Source organism: Carcharhinus amblyrhynchos, chromosome 15, assembly GCF_965287045.1.
Source record: "Carcharhinus amblyrhynchos chromosome 15, sCarAmb.v2.hapA, whole genome shotgun sequence".
NCBI lineage: Eukaryota > Metazoa > Chordata > Chondrichthyes > Carcharhiniformes > Carcharhinidae > Carcharhinus > Carcharhinus amblyrhynchos.
In genome coordinates this window covers 15,549,632-15,570,763 of record NC_137338.1, presented here as the reverse complement: position 1 = coordinate 15,570,763, position 21,132 = coordinate 15,549,632, and the positions used below count along the sequence as shown (strand labels likewise).

Genomic DNA, 21,132 nt, shown 5'->3' with positions numbered 1-21,132 from the left:
ATTTGTTAAAGGCAAACTGTTTCTGACCAATTAGATTGAGTTTTGATAAGGTAATGGGTTGATGCGGGTAATGTAGTTGATATGGACTTTATGAAAAGGTGTTTGACATAGTGCCACATAATAGGTTTGCTAGCAAAGTTAAAGCTCATGGAATAAAGTCAAGACAATGGCAAAACAGACACAAAGTTTGCTGAACGACAGCAAACAGAGCATTGGTAAAAGATTAGTTTTTGAACTGCAGGAAATTCATTGGTGGTGTTAGGACATGAGTCACTACATTTATTGATCTAAATTAATGACCTAGACTTGGGTGTACAGGGTTGAGTTGCATGAATAGACTGGGGAAACTGGGGTTGTTCTCTTTAGAGAGGAGGTTGATAGATTTGGTAGAGGTGTTCAACATCATGCAGATCTGGATGAAGTAGATAGAGAAATTGTTTCCAGTAGCAAAAGGGTTGAGAACCAGACAACACAAATTTAAAATGATGAGTAAAAGAACAAAGTTTTATGCAGCGAGCGGTTAGGATCTGAAATTAACTTCCTAAAAAGGTGATGGTGGCAGATTTAATTGTGGCTTTCAAAATCGAATTGGATTAGCATCTGAGGATAAAAAAAATGCAGGACTAAGTGGAAAGGGCAGGAAGAATTGGACTAGCTATTTTTCTCTTCAACACCAAATTATTGCCTTTTGCGCTGTAACCATTTATGATTCTGATTTCCTCTGACTTCACTGCACCTGTTTTGTTACGCAGTTCACTTCTAATTCTTGGATGTCTGATTTAAATGCTTGTATTCCAGAGTACATTAGCATTTTTTCCCATTTGGTGAGAATCAATTAGCTAATCAGTAAAATAACTGTTTTAGTTTAGACCTCTTGAGCTATCCCAAGTGGCTGACAGTCTTCATTAAATCTCTGCATGTTTGTAGTTGAAGAAATTGTACATTTAACTTAACATCCTGAACAACTATTGTTGAATCCATTCTCTATATAGAGAGAGCAGAACCATGATTTTGCACAGGCTATTCTCCTTTTGAAAGAGGTTTCTATGTTTTCCAAGTCCCCATACGGTAATTTTTCTGTCTTCTGGGAAACAAGAAGTGGAGTAGAATCATACTGATGGTTGCTGAGTGACTTAGTATCCTTTTTCAGATTTGTTGCATTTATCTAGAAACTCAGCATTTTGTTTTACTCAAACAACTCCTCTTCCTGATTTGTGTATGATTTCTTCATGCAACTTGGATATTTGGATTGATGATCAACTTACTGAGCAGATGAAATAGGTTTGGTTATACTGTAAATCAGCTAGTGAGACTTAGAAACATTTAAGGAATTAGAATCGTAGAAGTTTTGAATGTATCTCTCCTATACTGAGAATGCCATATCCAGAATATTACTTTCCTTGAGCAAATTCTAATACGGCTTGGATTGGAGGAGGTGAAATTCTTGTATTTTGGAGTGATTTTCATGATTATGCGGTTTATATTTTTATTATTGAAGGTAGAATCCCTAGAGGCCTATCGAGTCTATCGACCACAATCTCACTCAAGTCCCATCTTAGCTTCAAGTATTTACCCTAACCTTAAGGAGCAATTTAGCAAGGCCAATCAACCTAACCTGCACATCTTTGAAGTGTGGGCAGAAACTGGAGCTCCCAGAAGCTCATACAGACATGGGGAGAAAGTGCAAATTCCACATAGACAGTGACCCAAACCAGGAATCGAATCCGGGTTGCTGGTGCTGTGAGGCAGCGGTGCTGTGAGGCAGCAGTGCTGACCACTGATCACCATGCTCAAGCTGATCCTTGGACAGTTTTTAAATAATAAAGCAGTTGTATTTTTAAAGTGTGAAATCCTGTCATTCATTTGTGTTCTAATTGTTGTATCCGATTGAAGAGGAAACTAATGCAATAGAATATGTTTTTATAAAAAACATCAAGAATGAACAATCATGTGATTCAAGAAGACTGAGCACAAAGAAAAGTCCTTTTATTTGATTTCTTTTAAAATGTCTATTTTGTCCAACTTGACTAGTTGAAATTTTACTCAAAATCAATACTGATTTTACACTGTATGGGAAGAATGGTGGGATTGAATCACTTGAGTGAATCACTTGTGAAAAGAGCTTGCCTTATTTTATATTTAGTACGTTGTTTGTTCAGCCCACAATGGCTGTGCGATATCTGCAGTGCTGACATTAATGAAACTGGCTCTTTCATCCAATGACAGAATCTGAGACCTATTGTGATTCTGTCTTTGGTGATACGAGGAAGTTTAGGTTTAAGTAATGTAAAGTTGCGAGATGGGTGTTGCTATTTTATAATCCAAATTATAGGAATGCTAAACATAGACTGGAGTTTTCTATCGTAAATTTTGTTAAGCTGAAAATATTGTAACCTGCCCCTCCATTTACTATTTCTTCCATAATAAACTGTAAGGCAAAGGTTCATACATTTAGTGCTCAGTAGAATGGTTTATTTGTTGGCATTTAATCTACATCATATTGATATATTATCCCAATTAAATGACTTCTTCCTGAATGATATAGGAACTGAGGAAAGAAGAAAAGTATGTTATGAGTATCTGACCTGAATTGTTTTTATCTTCTCCCTCCTCTTTTCTGTTTTACACAGAATCGAGAATGAGCAATCCGTCAGAGTCTATCAAGCCTTCCTTGGATGGCAGTGAAGGGAGCACAGGTTGGAACTCTATTCTTGTAATTGTTTTGGTCTTGAATTATTTTCACAGAGTTCTTGGAATATAATGCATGCCTCCTGTCATGTAAAATTAACTTCTTTGGTTTTAAATTGGAAGTTTGCATTGTTGACTCTATAAATGTGACGTTCCAGTTTAGTACAAAAATATAGCACAGACAACTTCTTTTACATTCTATTGAGAAAGAAAGAGTCCATGAGATACATACATCTTCTGTGGCTAACTCTAAGGAAATTAAGGAGAGTATTAAATTGAAAGGACGTGCCAAATACTGTGAATATTAGTAGTAGGCAGAAAAAATAACAAAGGGAGAGAAATTAGAGCAAAATAACAGAGAGAAATTATGAGTTTGAGAGAAAGAAGCTAGAAATACAAAAGCAGGGAGTAAGAGTTTCTGCAAAAGGAAAAGAATAACTAAAGTGAACTCTCATCTCTTAGAGGTTGAAATTGGGGAATTGAAAATGTGAAACAAGGAAATGGCAGAAGCATTGAATGGGTAATTTGTCATCACTAGAGAAAAGGTTTTCCAAGCCGTCTTGATCTAAAGCAGTCCCTATGATGAAGGTACTCCCTTAATTCTGCTGGGTATTGACCCAGAGATCGCCACGGAATGGTGCATGTACAAGTCAGAATGGTGTGTGACTTGCAGATGTTGGTGATCCTGAGGATCTGCTGTTCTTGTTCTTTGAAGTGGTAGCAGGTTTGGATTTGGGAGATACTGTCAAAGAAACCTAAGCTATTTATGGTATTTGCGATGGCTTCATGGTATTATTGCTAAACAGTTGATTCAGAAACTTAGCTAATGTGCCTGGGTTTGAATCCTGCCGTGGTGGATGATGGCATTGAATTCAATGAAAAGTATCTGGAATTAGAATTTACTCATGACCATGAAGCCATTATCGATTGTTGGAAAAACCCATTTTGTTCACTAATGTCCTTCAGGGAAGGAATTCTGCCACCTCAAGCTGGTCTGGCCTACAAGTGACTCCAGAATCGTAGCAGTGTGGTTCATTCAACTGCCCTTTGAAATGGCCTAGCAAGCCATTCAGTTATATCAATCACTACAAAGTCTATGGCAGCTAGGGATGGGGAATAAATACTGGCAAACCAGTGACACCGAAGTCCCACAAGTGAATTGAAAAAAGTGTACCTTGTGGATTGTCATACTGCAACCAAGATGAGACATGGTGGTTGTGGAATGAGTGGGTCGAATAGCATGCTTCTTTATCCTGGACATTGTTAAACTTCTTCAGTGCCAATGTGTAGGCAAGTAGAGAACATCCCGTCCCATCATATTACTGACATGACTTGCAGATGATGGAGAGGCTTTGGGGAGTCAGGTGCATATCTGTTGCAGAATACCTTTGACCTGCTCTGTATTCATTGCATTTGTGTGGCTGTACCAGCTGAGTTTCTAATCACTGGTGACCTCCAGGATGTTGATTTTTAGGAGATTCGATGATGAAAATCTTGGTGAACTGATTGAATAACTCTCTCATTTGAACTGGGCATTAGTAAACACTTGTTTTGCTTTTGCGGTGCCATATCAGCCTAAGCCTAGATATCATCTGAGTCCTTCTCATGTGGACATGGATTTCTCGTTAATTGAGGAATTGTGAATGGAACTGGATGCTAAAATTATCAGTGAACATTTTATGTTGAAAGTAATATCATTGAGCCAGCTGAAAGTGCTTGGGCCTGTGATTCTATTCTGAAGCACTCTTGCAGTAAAGACCTGGGGATAAGACAGTAGGCCTCCAGTATTCATGACTATCTTTGAAAAGTTTCCTTGTGATTTCCATTACCTTCATTTTTTTTGGGACTTCTTATCACTGGTGTAATGGGATATACCTAGGGGTAGTGATGGAAACATCTAAGCTATTGGCTGGTGGTTATGTTCTATTAGTATGACTATGCCAGACTGTTACTTGACAATTCTGGTGGACAGCTCTCCTAACTTTAGCATCAGTCTCAAGATGTTAGCGAGAAGGACCTCACAAGTCAACTCAGCAGGGTGTGCCTTTGTTATATTCAAATTCTAAGTTACTGCCATGTAACCTACAGTGTTTTATTACCTCCACCACTGAAGATGGATAGAGGTAATGTTCTCTGCACTTTTTGTCTGTATGTAAACAATATGTGCAAGATTCTCCGGTCTCCCAGCTGCATGTCTGCCGGTGTGAGGTGGCCCACTGTTGGCTAGCAGCGTGATTCTCTGGTCCCGCAAGTCACCTCTCGCTGGCGGGAAATCCACAGGCAGGAGTGTGCTGCCTGTGAGACTGGAGAATCCCACTGGCGGAATGGCCAGAGAATTCTGGCCAATACCTCAGAAACTAATGGATGGATTTCAGCAGAACTTTGGTACTAGGCATGATCCCAGAACTAATTTGTTTTTGGTGAAGCTGCGGTGCTGGAATTTCTTAAATGATACGTTAACGTTGGAAGTTAGGATGAATTTTATTTCAGAACATTGTACACTGTTTGACTTAGCATGTTGTTGATTGTTTTAGTATATTGTGAATTGCCTCTGCTGCTGTGGTAGAATTTGTCGTGGCTTGTCACATTTATCAAAATGTGAGCAGAGTATTCACAGCAAGTTGTTGGATGTGGATTGGCCAGAAACCACATCAGTGAGTTGGAAGCTGTTAATATAAATATTTATTTTTTCAGCTTCGCAGTTAGAGCATTAGCTATGTGGCAACCTTAAGGAAGAGCAGTATAGTAGTATTGTATTAACGCAATTTGTTAGAGGGGTGCACTCTACCGAAAGCCCTCTTTACTTGTAACAATTTGACACAACTACGTGTCCTCCTAGGTCATTTTACAGGGCAGCTGAGAGTGAACAACATCAGTGTGGGACTGGAGTTACGTATAGGCTGGACAAAGTAAGGATATAAGAAGTCTCACAACACCAGGTTAAAATCCGACAGGTTTATTTGGTAGCACACACCACAAGCTTTCGGACCACTGCTCCTTCATCAGGTGAGTGGGAATTGTGTTCACAAACAGGGCCTATAGAGACACTATGTCAATTTACAGATAATGGTTGGAATGTGAGTCTTTATAGGTAATCAAGTCTTAAAGGTGCAGGCAGTGTGAGTGGAGAGAAGGTTAAGCACAGGTCAAAGAGATGTGTATTGTCTCCAGCCAGGACAGTTAGTGAGATTTTGCAAGCCCAGTCAAGTCATGAAGATTACAGATAATGTGACATGAGCCCGAGATCTCGGTTGAGGCCGCCCTCGTGTGTGGAACTTGGCTATAAGTTTCTGCTCAGCAATTCTGAGTGGTGTGTCGTGAAGGCCGCCTTGGATTACGCTTACCTGAAGATCAGAGGCTGCTAAAGTGTTCCCTGTGACTGCTAAAGTGTTTGCCGGCTGGAAGGGAACAGTCCTGCCTGTGATTGTCGAGCAATGTTCATTCATCTGTTGTCGTAGCGTAGTGCTCAGAAAGCTTGTGCTGCCAAATAAACCTGTTGGACTTTAACCTGGTGTTGTGAGACTTCTTACTGTGCTTAATCCAGTCCAACGCCGGCATCTCCACATCAAAGTAACGATGACATCTTCTTCCCAAAAGAACAATGGACTAGTTGGGTTTTTACAGCAATCAGGCTACTTTGTGGTCACTTCTTCTAATATTGGCTTTTAATTCAAATTCACAAACTGCTACACAGCGTGATTGAAAATTGGTGTTCTCTGGATTATTAGTAAAAAGTAAAGTTTATTTATTAGTCACAAGTAGGCTTGCATTAATACTGCAATGAAGTTACTGTGAAAATCCCCAGCTGAACCTAAACTAGATTCAGTTGGGGATTTTCACAGTAGAGTCATAGAATCCTATAGAAGGAGGCCATTCATTCATCGTGTCTGCACCAACCACAATCCCACCCAGGCCCAATCCCCATATGTTAGTTTAGGATCAGGAGCAATTTTGGTGTTCAATGATTTTTTGATTTGATTTATTATTGTCACGTGTATTAATACACATTGTTATATATTATTACAGTTTGCATTTAAATGTACGTGGCTCATTGACACAGCCAACCAATTCAGTTTGTAGACTCTCCTGATTTCAAAGTTGGCGACTCCATTGTCTGGAGCAGAGGCTGCTAGGATTGTGGAGATGTCTGATCATGATTGGGATTGCATTTCTCCCACCTTTCTTGAGCTTCTGACAGTGCCATAATTGGATCAAAGGGGTATGCGGATGAGCTTTTGAGTTTTCAAGGTCAGCTGTTTCATTGCAGAGTGATAGCTCCTGTCAACACAAAGTAACAGAGGGAGTTGTTTCTATTGCGAATCGAAACAAGCAGCTGAAAGAAGTGGTGCATTCACAGTAGCTAAAAACAGGCGTGCTTTTGGGACTCCTCTTCAATTGTTAATCAGGAATGTGTTTTTTATGACATAAGCACATAGTAATAGGAAGGTAAACTCCACCTACTAGATAACACTGAAATGTAATTGGTTGCAAAGAATTGAGAAGCAAAAGAAGTTTGAACGTAGGAATTTGAGTGCTCTCGTTTTCAAATTATTCAATTTATGACTAAATTACTGGATGTTAACCCTGAAATATAGTGATTTTAATGTATGTTAATTCTGTCGAGATGGATACTTTTGGGAAGTTTGTGGACATTACAATTATTTTTAAGATTTTAACCATAGCATTCTTGCAGTGCAGAAGGAAGCCATTCAGCCCATCAAGTCTACACCAGCTGTCTGAAAGAGCATCTAGCCCAGGCCCATCCCATCTGCTCTGTTATTGTAACCCCACACTTTAATCATTTCTAATTCACTTAAAAGGCACTTTAGCACGGCCAGTTCACCTAACTGCACATCCTTGGACTGTGGGAGGAAACTGGAACACTTGACGAAACCCAAAGGGAGAATGTGCAAACTCCATACAGACGTTCACTTGAGACTGGAATCGAATCAGGGTCCCTGGCGCTGTGAGAAAGCAGTTAACCACTGTGCCACCATAGAATGATCAGTGCAGTAACACAAAAGTAAACATGCTGATTCATTTATTATCCTATACATAGATTGGGCATGGTTCAATTCATCAAAACTCAAGTGAATTCCTTTCAGTTGAAAAATTGACATTTTGGGCATCATGGTGCATTTTTTCCCCTGGTCAAATGTTCATAGTCTAGCTATTCAAATCTAAGTTAAGATCTTAACTTAAATGCCTTTACTCCAATGATTAAGAAATCTCTCATTACATTGTGCTAAAGCATAATTTTAATTGGTTCCAATTTTCTTTATTTTCTGTGTGTAAAATTTTAAAATCTGTGTGACTTTGAAGAATGTCTATTCAGTCATTAACCCCAATTTGGTACATGTCCTGCCATAACTAGAACCTTTTTTTTAAATAGCATCCATTGAAGATTAAAGAGAAATCCTAATAAACCAGAGAAAATTTGCATAAATGAAGTATTGTCAGGCAGCCTGTGCATTAACAACTTATTTGACTGAACATTGTGCAAGACTTCATGCTTTTCCTTCCTGCAGCAAGTAAAGACTGAACCAAATTTTTATCATGGAATCATAAAATGGTTATAGCAGTGAAGGAGGCTATTTAACCCACCAAGTACATTTTGGTTTTCTGCAAGAGCAACTCATCTAGTGCCACTCCTATGCCTTCTCTTTGTAACCCTGCAAATTGTTCCTTTTCAGATAATGATCTATTTTCCTTTTGAATGACGTAATTAAAACTGCTCCAAAACAATCAGGGAAGTCCATTGCAAATCTTAACCATTCACTGTGATAAAAAAGGATTTCCTCATGTCACCATTACTACATTTGCCAATTATCTTAAACCTGTGCCCTTTGGTTCTTGATCCTTCTCTCAAGGTAGTAAGCTCATGATTCCAATTAAATCTGGACTTTAACCTTGTGTTGTGAGACTTCTTACTGTGCCTATTCTGGTCCAGTGCTGGCATCTTCACATCACACGTTCTCTCAATGGGAACAGTTTATCTTTATCTACTTGGTCTAATCCCCTCATGATTTTGAATACCTCTATCAAATCTCCTCTCAACCTCCAAGGAGAACAGTACCAGCTTCTCCACTTTATCTATGTATCTGAAGTTCTTACTCCCTGAAACAATTCTTATGAATCTTTCTGCACCCAGAAATGGATACAATAATTAAGTTGAGGCTGATCCAGTATTTTATACAGGTTTATTTCTGAGTTCCTATTTATAAAACCGGGAAGCTTTTATTAACTGCACTGTCGATCTGCTTTGGTGTTGGCTACAAATTTTGAAATTGTGTCTTTTACATCAAAGTGTTATTGGCACTCAATATATATCATGAAAATTAGGGATCCTAAAACCAACCCAAAGAGCTCCCCTAGAAACCTCCTTCCAATCCGAGAAACAACAGTTCACTTCTAGTTCTTGTCACTCAACCAATTTCGTATCTACATTGCTGCTGCCATTTATTTCATGAGTTCCAACTTCGCTCGCAAGTATCTCATGCAGCACAATATCAACTGCCGTTTGGAAGTTCATGTACACTAGATCAGTGGAATCTCATCAACTCTTGCTGTTATCTTTAAAAACCTCCAATAAGTTAGTGAAACCCAATTTGTCCTTAAACACACGCTGGCTCTCCTTAATCCACATTTCCCCAAGTGACTATTAGTTTTGTGCTGAATTATTGTTTCTGAGAACTCCTTTTTCAGGTGAATGCCCCACCTTCTGCTCAAGTAGGTTAAGCAAATAAACTAAACATTTCTCACTTCTGGCACTGTCCCTATCTGTATTGACCTCACCTATATCTCGTGCTCCCATTTTTGATTTGTGTTCATTCCTTGAGCAAGTGCTTGCTTTCGTCTTTTCCTCTTTCCTTATGCCTTTGTTCTGTCTTTCTTTTATACTGTTCATCGTCATTCAATCTCACTCTTACTCTCTGGTTCACTGTGCATGCATGCCTTATTTTCTCATATCAAGTTGTCTTTCAAGTATGTTGTTGCATGCTTTTTCTTTTCCCTTGCATTGTTCTGTTGTGTTTGTTCAGTCTCTTTCTGTTCGTTCACTTTCCCTGTTTTTTCTTGGCCTTTCCCTTTTGCCTTTTCACTTTCCTTTTCTGTTTCCTACATTCATTCGTACATCTACTCTTTCATCTGTGTTAGCACTTGTGCCTTTCTTATATTGTGGCAGTAACTGCGCTTTTAAAAAGCATCCTGACATGCTATATAAATTTATTTTTTATGTTCTTCCATGCTCTTTCCCTTGACTCTTAGTTTCTCATATGCAAACTTTTGTCATTTCCTTGTCCTTATGCTTGTGTTTTTATACTTTCCCTCGTCCTTGTCATATTTCTCACACTTAATTTTTAGAACACTGTGTTATTCTCCATTTCTCATGTTTATTTGGTAGCTTGTCTTTGGTTCTTGTAAACAGTACTTGCTTCCTTTCCATTCATTCACTTATCTTTTCGCGCACTTTTTCACTCTGTGCACAATCCCATGCTATTATACATTCTTTCATCCTCTGTTTTGTTCTGTTTTTCATGTGCTGTAGTGAGTGCACTCTTACATTTGCTTTTGTGCAGTTCTCCTCACATGCATCTTCTGAATGATTTTATCTCACTGTCTGTTTGTCTGTGGTCTTTCAGCTCATAGTGAAAACATTAGCCTTTTTACTAATGGCATCATGATGAACTCTGATCCAATTTCATTGGGCCTTTTCACAGACCAGGCCAGCAGAAAATTCTGACAAATATTTTAACTTGTAGGGAAAATTCTGTTCAGATTTACATGCTTTTGTGGACAAGATGAAGGAAAAAAATAAGGCAGAGGAAAATTGTATATTATCCCTCACAAAGAGGTTGAGGAGATGGGGAGAAAAATAAAAAAAAGTAATTCAGCTGGCTATGAGGAATGTGTTCTTCTGTTGTAACTCGTTAAAAAAATCTTGAGTGCCCCGTACTGATGAAGTGTTTTGACACCTTGATTTGATTTATTATTGTCATATGTATTAGTATACAGTGAAAAGTATTACTTCTTGCGCGCTATACGGACAAAGCATACCATTTGTAGAGAAGGAAACGAGAGAGTGCAGAATGTAATGTTACAGTCGTAGGGTGTAGAAAAAGATCAACTTAATACGAGGTAGGTCCATTCAAAAGTCCACCAGCAGCCGGGAAGAACCTGTTTTTGGTCCGTGATCTTAGACTTTTGTATCTTTTTCCCAACGGAAGAAGGTGGAAGAGAGAATGCCCAGGGTGCGTGGGGTCCTTAATTATGCTGGCTGCTTTGCTGAGGCAGTGGGAAGTATAGACAGAATCAGTGAATGGGAGGCTGGTTTGCATGATGGATTGGGCTACATTCATGACCCTTTTGTAGTTCCTTGCAATCTTTGGCAGAGCAGGAGCCATACCAAGCTGTGATACAATGAGAAATAATGTTTTCTATGGTGCATCTGTAAAAGTTGGTGAGAGTCATAGCTGACGTGTCAAATTTCCCTAGTCTTCTAAGAAACTAGAGGCGTTGGCTGTCTTTCTTAACTATACAGTGTCATCATGGGGGGATCAGGACAGGTTGTTGGTGATCTGGACACCTAAAAACTTGAAGCCCTCGACCCTTTCTACTTTATCCCCGTTGATGTAGACAAGGGCATGTTCTCCTTTACGCTTCCTGAAGTCGATGATCATCTCCTTCGTTTTGTTGACATTGAGGGAGAGATTATTGTTGCTGCACCAATTCACCAGATCCTCTATCTCATTCCTGCACACTGTCTCATTATTGTTTGAGATCCGACCCACTACAGTGGTGTCATCGGCAAACTTGAAAATCACGTTGGAGGGGAATTTGACCACGCAGTTATAGGTGTATAAGGAATATAGTAGGGGGCTGAGAACACAGCCTTGTGGGGTACCGATGTTGAGGATGATTGTGAACCTTGACTTTATAGTTGAAGGACTATTACTGCGCAAGTATACAAATGACAGGGTAGTGAAATGGTACATCTGTTCCAGTGTATCATGCCCTGGAGTGATGGGATATGGATTTGTCCCAGCAACATCCCAGTTTATATCCTGTTATGTTAAAATGTTTGTTGATAGATGTTTAAGTGCTTGCCTACCTCATGATCTGGGATTGGTGCATAAAACGTAAAGTTAAAAGAAAGAAACTGAATGGGATAGCATAAACACTAAGAAGGACAGTGGAATCGAAAATGCATGAAAAAAACATTTTGCTGCAGCTGTATAGGGCATTGGTGAGGCCGCAGCTGGAGTACTGTGTGCAGTTTTGGGCGCCGCACCTGCGCAAGGATATTTTGGCCCTGGAGGGAGTGCAGAGGAGGTTTACTAGGCTGATACCGGAGTTGAGGGGGTTGAGCTATGAGGAGAGGCTGAATAAACTAGGCTTGTACTCGTTAGAGTTTAGAAGAATGAGGGGAGATCTCATTGAGACGTATAAGATGATGAATGGGATGGATAGGATAGAGGTGGAAAGACTCTTCCCGCTCAAAAAAGACAGTAGGACTAGGGGGCACAGCCTCAAGATAAAGGGGGGGCGGTTCAGAACGGAGTTGAGGAGGAACTTCTTCACTCAAAGGGTGGTGAATCTCTGGAATTCTCTGCCTGTTGAAGTGGTGGAGGCTGCCTCGCTAAATATTTTTAAGATGCGGGTTGATGGGTTTTTGATAAGAGAGGGGATTAAGGGTTATGGGGAGAGGGCGGGAAAGTGGAACTGAGCCACGACAGATCAGCCATGATCTTATTGAATGGCGGGGCAGGCTCGAAGGGCCAGATGGCCTACTCCTGCTCCTATTTCTTATGTTCTTATGTTCTTATGTTCTTAACTTACCACCAAAATATGATGAGTTAACTGTTTTAACAGTTTTGTGCTTGCTTTGCTTATGACATCCACAGAGCTAAAGCTTTAGAAAAGTTTAATGTTGCAATTGCTGGAAATTTGAAAGAAGAACAGAAAATGATAGAAAAACTCAGCAGGTCAGGCAGCATCTTTGGATAACCTTTCATCAGAAGCACATTTTTGCTTTATTAGCAGCAGCTTTGTTTTATGGCAATTTATAAAGTTGTGCAATCTGTCATTTCAATATAGATCAAGTCTCACAACATCAGGTTAAAGTCCAACAGGTTTATTTGGTAGCACTACCAAATAAATCTATTGGACTTTAACCTGGTGTTGTGAGACTTCTCACTGTGCCTATCCGAGTCCAACGCCAGCATCTCCACAATATAGATCAAATTAGATGAGAGTCCCTTTATAGTTAGCAGCAGTTTCAAGAAGGAGCAGAGAGTAATTGTGTGATGAGATGTTAATGATTGTGCCATGTAATTGTGGTTAACATGGTAGTTTAGATTGAAACAGCACTGTATTTTTATGACAAAAATCATGGCCAGTTCCTAACTAGAAAGAAAAATGTTACTTGTGTTAGATAATAGCTCACAGTTACTTTGGAAACCACTTATTCTGCCCCTTCCTGTTAATATTTTTTCTCTTTGTGTTTTGGTCTTCCTCCTCCAGGTGCCCAAACAAATGGACTGGATTTCCAGCGGCAGCCCATCCCAACAGGAGGCCCACTCACAACAGCACAGGCTCAGGCCTTATTGGGACAGCTGCACCAGGTATAACATGTTACAACTAGAAAAAAATCATTTGTGTTGCAATTCATATTACCTTCTTTTATTTAAGAAAACTGGATTACAGTGAGACCGCAGAGCAAGAGGGCCTGGAGTTCCTGCATTGCTTCCACATAACAACGTAACCTGGACAGAATCAAATCATATAATGTAAAAGACTTAAGATTAAGTGATTTGCATCTGTCGTTACTTTATACTCAAGTATCCGCAATCTTTTATACTAATCCAGCATTCTCTTGATCTCAGCTAGTCGATAAAACTGACCACATTTCCAGTTCATAGGGTTGATTTTCTGCCAATTGCACACATTCAGCGGAGTTCAACACATTGTGTCTAAATTCCCAGGTGCACAGATACCTCTGATCACATGAATCCAACATTAGTCACTTGACCTGACAGTCAGTTGAGCTACAGGTCTTCCTTGCAACTGCAAAAGTTATGAATTATTTTTTAAAAATTGAACTAAGCCTCATGTCCTGGCAATTCCAGCCTGACATTTTGAAGCCTCATTGCAGTTAGAAATTAATTAGTTTATTTACAGTGCGTGATTACATGGATGTTAAGTAGATTTTGGATATAAGGTGGTGCTCGTGAGTTAACATGGAAACCTAGGCGTAACTTCATCTTGGCAAAATCTGTGCAGTTCTGGAACGTTCTTGATTCAGTTTTAATATTTTTTTTGTCCTGGCGAAAACTTCAGGCCAAGCTATTTTTTCAAAGCAGTCGGGTGAGCCTTGGGTGGTGTTTTAGTTGGGGTTACAATATTTTTGAAAAGAAAAAGTCCCAGCGATCTCGGATCTGGTATACCACCTTTATTCCAGGTTAGTATTTGAACTTTTGCACACTGATATATCAGTTTCTTGAGTATAACAGCATATTATCAAATGTGCGACAGGAATCACATGGTGTTGAATGGTTGGTGTTCCCTGGGCACTGCTGTACGTAGTACGTCATTAGTTACAGTTGCCTGATGAAATAAGCAAGTTGTATTGGAAAACACTTGAGATTATTTATTGATGCAACATGAAGTGGCATGAACTTTTGGCTATTTTACATGAAGTGATTTGTTGTGTAGCTACATATTGTTATAAATTTCTTTGTGCATACATGCCTTTTGTGCGCTGGAATTCATGTTTTGGGTGCAAATCGCACAATTTATCCAGAATGGATCACTTCAGAAGTACATTGCACCACCTTTATGTATGCTCTTTCTAATAGTTGGTTTATAAATTGTACTTCTGATTCAAATAAAGGCTTACTTTAGCTTGATAGAAAGTTTTCTTCTGACATAATGCATGTAGAGGTCTTGTTTTCTTTGAGGAGCAGTTTTAAGAAGTTCATGTTTGTAACATCTTGTGGTTGTCCATTAATCAGACTCAGTATTAGACTTTAATGATCTCCAAATATCTCTGACACAAACATTCCTAGTGCAATTGAGGAAATAAAACCTTTTTCCATTTTAGCATTAAAAAAATCTCATTATCCTAGTGATTGTGGAAATTGCAGTCTTAGTTGAGAATAGCAGATGTAAAGGTGAAGGACCATTTACATGGGATTTTTTTTTATTTGCTGCAGCCTGTGCATGCTACATGGCTTGCATTGATGAAAACATTCCTTGTAACTTGCACACCATTTGCTTGTTTGTCACTTCCCTATTGCTTATTTTGTTTTATTTCCAATTTTCAAGGGCCCATCTATTTGTAGCTATCACCTTTTTTGTCAGCTCCTTCCATCTTGTCATCTTAGCAAAATGTTTTTTCATGTACACATATATACTGTACTGTCATTTTCTTGTCACTTCAGGTTAACTACATGTCAGATGTGACGAACAGATGCTTATATGTGAGTTTTCACACCTATAATATTTATTGAGGTTATTATTGCGGCCATGTGCACTATTGCTTGTTCAGGCTTGCGAGGCATCTCAATTTACAATTTCTTTTACTGCTGGAAACTTGTATTTAAATCCTTAATAAAAAATATTATGCTTTGAATGTTCTTGATGCTGAACTCCCTAACGTCTCCTGGCAACTAAAAGGCAATTCAGAACAAATATTGCATCCAGTGTATCGATCATGCCAGTGCACCTTTAAACCCAAAAATTAGCAATGAAGATTGACTCTCCAGGGAGGAGCATGGGGAGGGAATACTCCTGTTTATAAATGTGTTAATACGATTTTGCGTAACAAACTTAAGCATGATTTTGCTGAAAGCTTTCTTGCATATACTGTGTTCAAGTTTCAGACTGATCGCAAGATTCATTAGCTGATTATGTAACCCATTCCTATTTGGTAATCTTCTAGCACTGTTAGTTTTTTTATATAACTGAACTATCATTAGTCTTGAATGAAGCCTTATACGGAGGCTAACTGATTATTTTTGTGCAAGTCAAGAGAATTTCATGAAGTTTGTTGTCAAGTGGTTAGATTCTGTGTTTTCAAGTCAATCTCTTTTAGGTTGCATTTGTTCTAGCTGTACAAGATCCAAATGTCACTGTCCATGACTACCAATGTCTAGTTGAATGTTTTCATTGGTACTATTCAGGTGAAAACTGGCTTATCTATTTTATATCAAATCGAGAGCTTTAGTGGACACCTTAGTGATGGGTCAGTGCCTTTTAATTGTGGATTACAGCAGTTAGTATCTTGTTTAGATTCCACCCCAACTATCCCTCTCCAGTTCCTCTGTTGACGCAAGTCAATCAAATGGGCTGTTCCCAAGTCTCCAAATGTCAGATGCTCAAATAGATGAGTTATCTTTTGCTGTTCTCCAAGAGAAAGTACATTATTATTACTTGGCATTTTTCCTAAAAGACAACCAAATATGTGTTCATAAGAACATAAAGACATAAGAAGTAGGAGCAGGAGTAGGCCATCTAGCCCTTCGAGCCTGCCCCACCATTCAGTAAGATCATGGCTGATCTGAAGTGGATTAGTCCCACTTTCCCGCTTTCTCCCCATAACCCTTAATTCCCTTGCCTGCCAAAAACCTATCTCCTCGTGTCTTAAATATATTTAGCAAGGTAGCCTCTACCCACTACAACGGGCAGAGAATTCCAGAGATTCGCCACCCTTTGAGTGAAGAAGTTCCTCCTCAACTCCGTTCTAAACTGCCCCCCATTCTTTGTTTCGTCATTTTGTGACCACAGCTGTGGCCATGACATGCCATTTTATTGCAAGGCTAATAACTGCTGCAGTTGTCTGCTTCAGGAGACAATACATTAAATATTTTGCATAAAATGTGATTTAAGTATTTTCACCTATCAATGCATAGAAATATGGCTTGAATTGATAAAATCTATAAATGAGCAAATTCCCCAGATTTAAATGGATGAGTATGGTATATTTTTATGGTTTATGTTTTATTGTCACAAGTTGGCTTACGTTAACAATGAAGTTACTATAAAAATCCCCTTGTCACCATGCCCCAACGCCTGTTTGAGTACACCAAGGGAGAATTTAGCATAGCCAGTGTACCTAACTAGCACATTTTTCAGACTGTGGGAGGAAACCAGAGTACTAGGAGGAAACCCATGCAGAAACTGGGAGAGTGTGCAGACTCTTCACAGACAGTGACCCAAGCTGTGAATCGAACCCGGGTTCCTGGATTAAACAGTGATGCAGAATACTAAACTCAGTTGGACTAACCAGAAATATACAGCTGAAAAGGAAAGTCCTCCTTCAACAATTCCATGATTGCCACTATTTCCGTCGGCCTCCCTGATCACTATCACAGGCTGATACATTCTATTCACAATCTGCATCCTATTTGACCCTGAGGTAAGCTTCCAAACCTATTTTCCATCATGACCTAAGACTGCCTACTTCCATCTCCCATAACATTCCTGCTTCCGCTCATCTACTGCTGAACCTAAACTGTTCTAATGCTGTCCTGGCTGGCCTTCTATTTGACACCCTTCATAACTTGAGCTCATTCAAACTGCTGTTGCCAAAATCCCAACACATACTCCTCTTAGCCTATATAGCTCCTAGTCTACCAACATTTCAATTTTAAAATCCTCAAACTAGTGTTCAGATCCCTCCATGACGGCAACCCTCGCTATCTTTTGATTCATCCAACTTTAAATCCTGTGCATAACTCATTCTCTATCCCATGGGCGGCGCAGTGGCACAATGGTTAGCACTGCTGCCTCAGAGCACCAGGGACCCGGGTTCGATTCTTGCTTTGCGTGGCTGTCTGCATGGAGTTGGCACATTTTTCCTGTGTCTGCATGGGTTTCCTCTGGGTGCTCTGGTTTCTTTCCACAGTCCGAAAGAAATGCTGGTTAGGTGCATTGGCATTCTCCCTCAGTGTAGCTGAACAGGTGCTGGATTGTGACAACTAGGGAACTTTCACAGTAACTTCATTGTAGTGTTAATGTAAGCCTACTTGTGACACTAATAAATAAACTTTAAACATTGTTGGCTATTGTGACTTCAACTAATTATCTCCTAAGACCAAAAGTACCCTCATTGTCTCCCTGCACCTTTCTATCCTTTAAGTCCATCTTTAAAACTTGATTCTTTGGCCAAGCTTTGGATCAGGTTAACTCAATATATTTCAAGCCCCAATAGCACATTGTCCTTTCTTTGAGGGAAAGAGGGAAAAAAATGAGCTCTTGTCAAATAAACCTCCTATTCCCAAGTCACCAGTGAAGAATTTTATTAAAGACTGCTTTGGTGCTATTTTCTTAACTATTCCAGGATTACTGTTCATTATCAGCAGTTTCATTAAGATGCTTTCTGCCCATCAGTCAGATTTCAACTTCAGTAGTGGAAGTAACTAGATGAATAAATGTTTTGTAGTTGATTTCTTCTTTGAAGATCATTGAAATTATGCTAGGAGAAGTTCAACTGATGAAATAATTAAAATGTGCTTTCGGCCAAACTCTGAACTGAGATTAGAAGAGAAGATGGAGAGAAAATTTGATAGATGTATTCAAAATCATTACGGATGAGGGCAGAGAAGATGGGGAGAAACTGTTCCCATATCTGAAAGTTTTGAGAATGAGATGGTACAGAATTAAAGTAATTGGCAAAAGTGACATCAGGAAAAATATTTTCATGTAATGAGTGGTTGAAGTATGGAATGCACTACCTGAGATTTTAGCAGAGGGGGGGTTCAGTTGAGGCATTCGAGGGAATCAGGTTGATCTGAAAAGGAAGAATGTGCAGGGTTACAGGGAGACAGAAGGTGGCAAAATAGTATTTGGTAAATTACTTATTTGGAGAACTGGAGAGTAGACACTATGGGCTGACTGGCCTCCATAGTAAAAATTCTGTATTCAGCTGAAAAATTGCTATTGCAGTGTTCCATTTTCCAGAACCAATGTATGAAATATGCTGGAATTTATCTTAAAGTAAAATAACTAAATTTAGTTACTTGGATCATCATGCATTCACCAAGCTAAGTAATATTAAGGAAATATTCTTTCAATCATCTAAGAAAGATGGCTGCACATCTGTTAATATATCTTGCTAACTTTATGCAAAATGATGACCAGGGAGTCTTGACTGTAAATGTTGATGGTCCTATCTGACCTTTAGGTGACAATGTTATCTAACAATTATGGGATATTCTATGTTGATCTGATATCCATACACCCTCAGTTTGTTGCTTTTTGATGGCTCATTTTTATTCCATTGTGAATATTTTAAAATTCTTCTTCCCAGAGCGTTGTGCATGCTTAAGACAATGATTAAGTTCAAAACAGATCGATATAACTTTGGGCACTGAGGGATTTGGGGAAATGGTGGAGCAGGCTTAAGTGGGTTGTGTGGCCTATTTGTGCTCTTTTCCTTTTATGATCTGTTTGCCACTTGGCATTATCAACTCCTATGACTACAGTGGAATTTCTAAATCCTAGTCCCTAATGATAGAAATGTCTCAAGCGCAGTTTCTCTTTTTTCTCTTGCGAAACACCATTGTCTCCTGCAATTAATATAGTAAGTCCTGAAGGAAACATGTTAAATCCAGTAAGATATCAACATTGTTCCTGTGCCCAGCAATTATAAGCCATTAGCTTAATGTTGCAGGTAATTACAGGGGGGTGGTGGCATAGTAGTACTGTCGCTGAAATAGTAATCCAGAGACTCGGGGTCATGCTCTGGGGTTCCAATCCCATCATGGCAGATGGAGAAATGTAAATTCAGTAAAAATCTGGATTTAAAAGATGACTATGAAACCATTGCTGATCGTTGCAAAAAAAAACCCTATTTGGTTCAGTAATATCCTGCTTCTTGTACCTGGTCTGGCCTACATGTGACTCTGTACCTAGAGTGATATAGTTGATTCTTAAATGCTGTGTGAAATACGCTCAATTCAAGGGAAATTAGGGATGGGCAATAAATGCTGGCCTGGCCAGTGATACCTACGTCCTCTGAACAAATAAGAAATACTATTGGGAAGAATAGAAAAACATCTAGGAATTAGAAATATAATAATGAGTAGTCAGCATACATTTCAAAAGGGAAAGTATTGCTTAAATTATTGAGTTCTTTTTAGGAGGTGGCAGAGAGGGTATTATTGGTAAAAAAAAAGCCTTTGATCAGGTGCCCCATAATAGACTAATAAATAAGGTCAGAGAATGAGGAGCCAAGAGGCAAATGGCAGAATGGACTGCTAGCAGGCTTCAAGGCAGAAAACAGAGAGTGGGAATAAGGGGTAGTTATTTTGAGTGCCAGTAGGTGGAAAGTAGTGTTCTATAAGAATCGCTGCTGGAACTGCTGCTGTTCACAATTTACATTAACAATTTGGTCTTTGGACTTTGGAATCAAAAATATAATTTTTAAATTTGCAGATGACGCAAAGTTGGAGGGATGATGGTCAATACTGAGGAGGACTGCAGCAAATTACAGGAGGACATTAATAAACTTGAATGAGCAAATAAATGTCAGGTAGTACATCCCTGATTTTAATAGCTCCACCATTGGTGGCTGTACCTTCAGCTGCCAAGCCCCAAAGCTGTGGAATTCCTTCCCATAACCTCTCCATTTTTCTACCTGTCTCCTCCTCTAAGACACTCCTTAAGTCTATCACTTTTACCAAGCTATAATACCAGAATATATCTGTATGTGGGTTGATACGTTGCTGTGAAGCACCTTGAGACATTTTATTACGTTGAAGATGCTACAAAAAGTACAAATTGTTCATTTGCCCTCCTAAACATTAAATGTAGCTCCCTGCTCTGGTGTCATTTTCATGGTATTGATGAGCGTCATTGTACATTATCATGAACTTTAAAGCACAGAAGGAGGCCATTTGGTCCAACCATTCTGCATTGTTCCTTTGCAAGAACGATCCACTTAGCCTCACTTCCCTATATCATAGTCCTGTAATTTTTTCCTTTTTGGGCATTTCCTTTTTTAGTTACTTTTTAGGCATTTCCTTTTTTAGTTTTTGGGCATTTCCTTTTGTTAGTTACTAATTCATCTGCTTCCACCATCCTTTCAACCAGATCACAGCAACTTGCTTTGTTTAAACCAGAACATTTGCTCATCCCACCTTAAATTTATGTCCTCTCGTTACTGATGCAGCTGAGATTGGAAATAGTTTAGTTTTATTTGCTGTTACCAAGCACTTCATAATTTTGAACATTTTCATTAAATCTACTTGAGTCTGCTCTCTCTAAAGAGAACAATCCCAATTTCTCTAGTGTATCTATGTAACTGAAGTCCTTCATCCCTCATAGCAATCTAGTAAATCTCCTCTGACATCCTTCCTCAAGCGTGATACTCAGAATTGATCACAGTATTCCAGCTGAGGCTTAATGAGTAATTTATACAGGTTTAGCATATTCTCTTACTTT

General features: G+C 39.1%; 1 protein-coding gene across 3 annotated transcripts in view; it reads left to right on the top strand.

The window, feature by feature from the left end:
* LOC145353092 (POU domain, class 2, transcription factor 1-like) overlaps positions 1-21,132 on the top strand; it is a 207,664-nt gene that overhangs the window by 97,205 nt on the left and 89,327 nt on the right. The window contains exons 2-4 of one of the 3 annotated variants that reach the window (XM_080203451.1): positions 2,631-2,696; positions 13,210-13,310; positions 15,129-15,167. In XM_080203451.1, the coding sequence (XP_080059577.1) occupies positions 2,631-2,696; positions 13,210-13,310; positions 15,129-15,167 (206 nt within the window). The remainder of the gene's footprint in view (positions 1-2,630; positions 2,697-13,209; positions 13,311-15,128; positions 15,168-21,132) is intronic. The other 2 variants (XM_080203452.1, XM_080203453.1) reach the window with 2 other exon arrangements.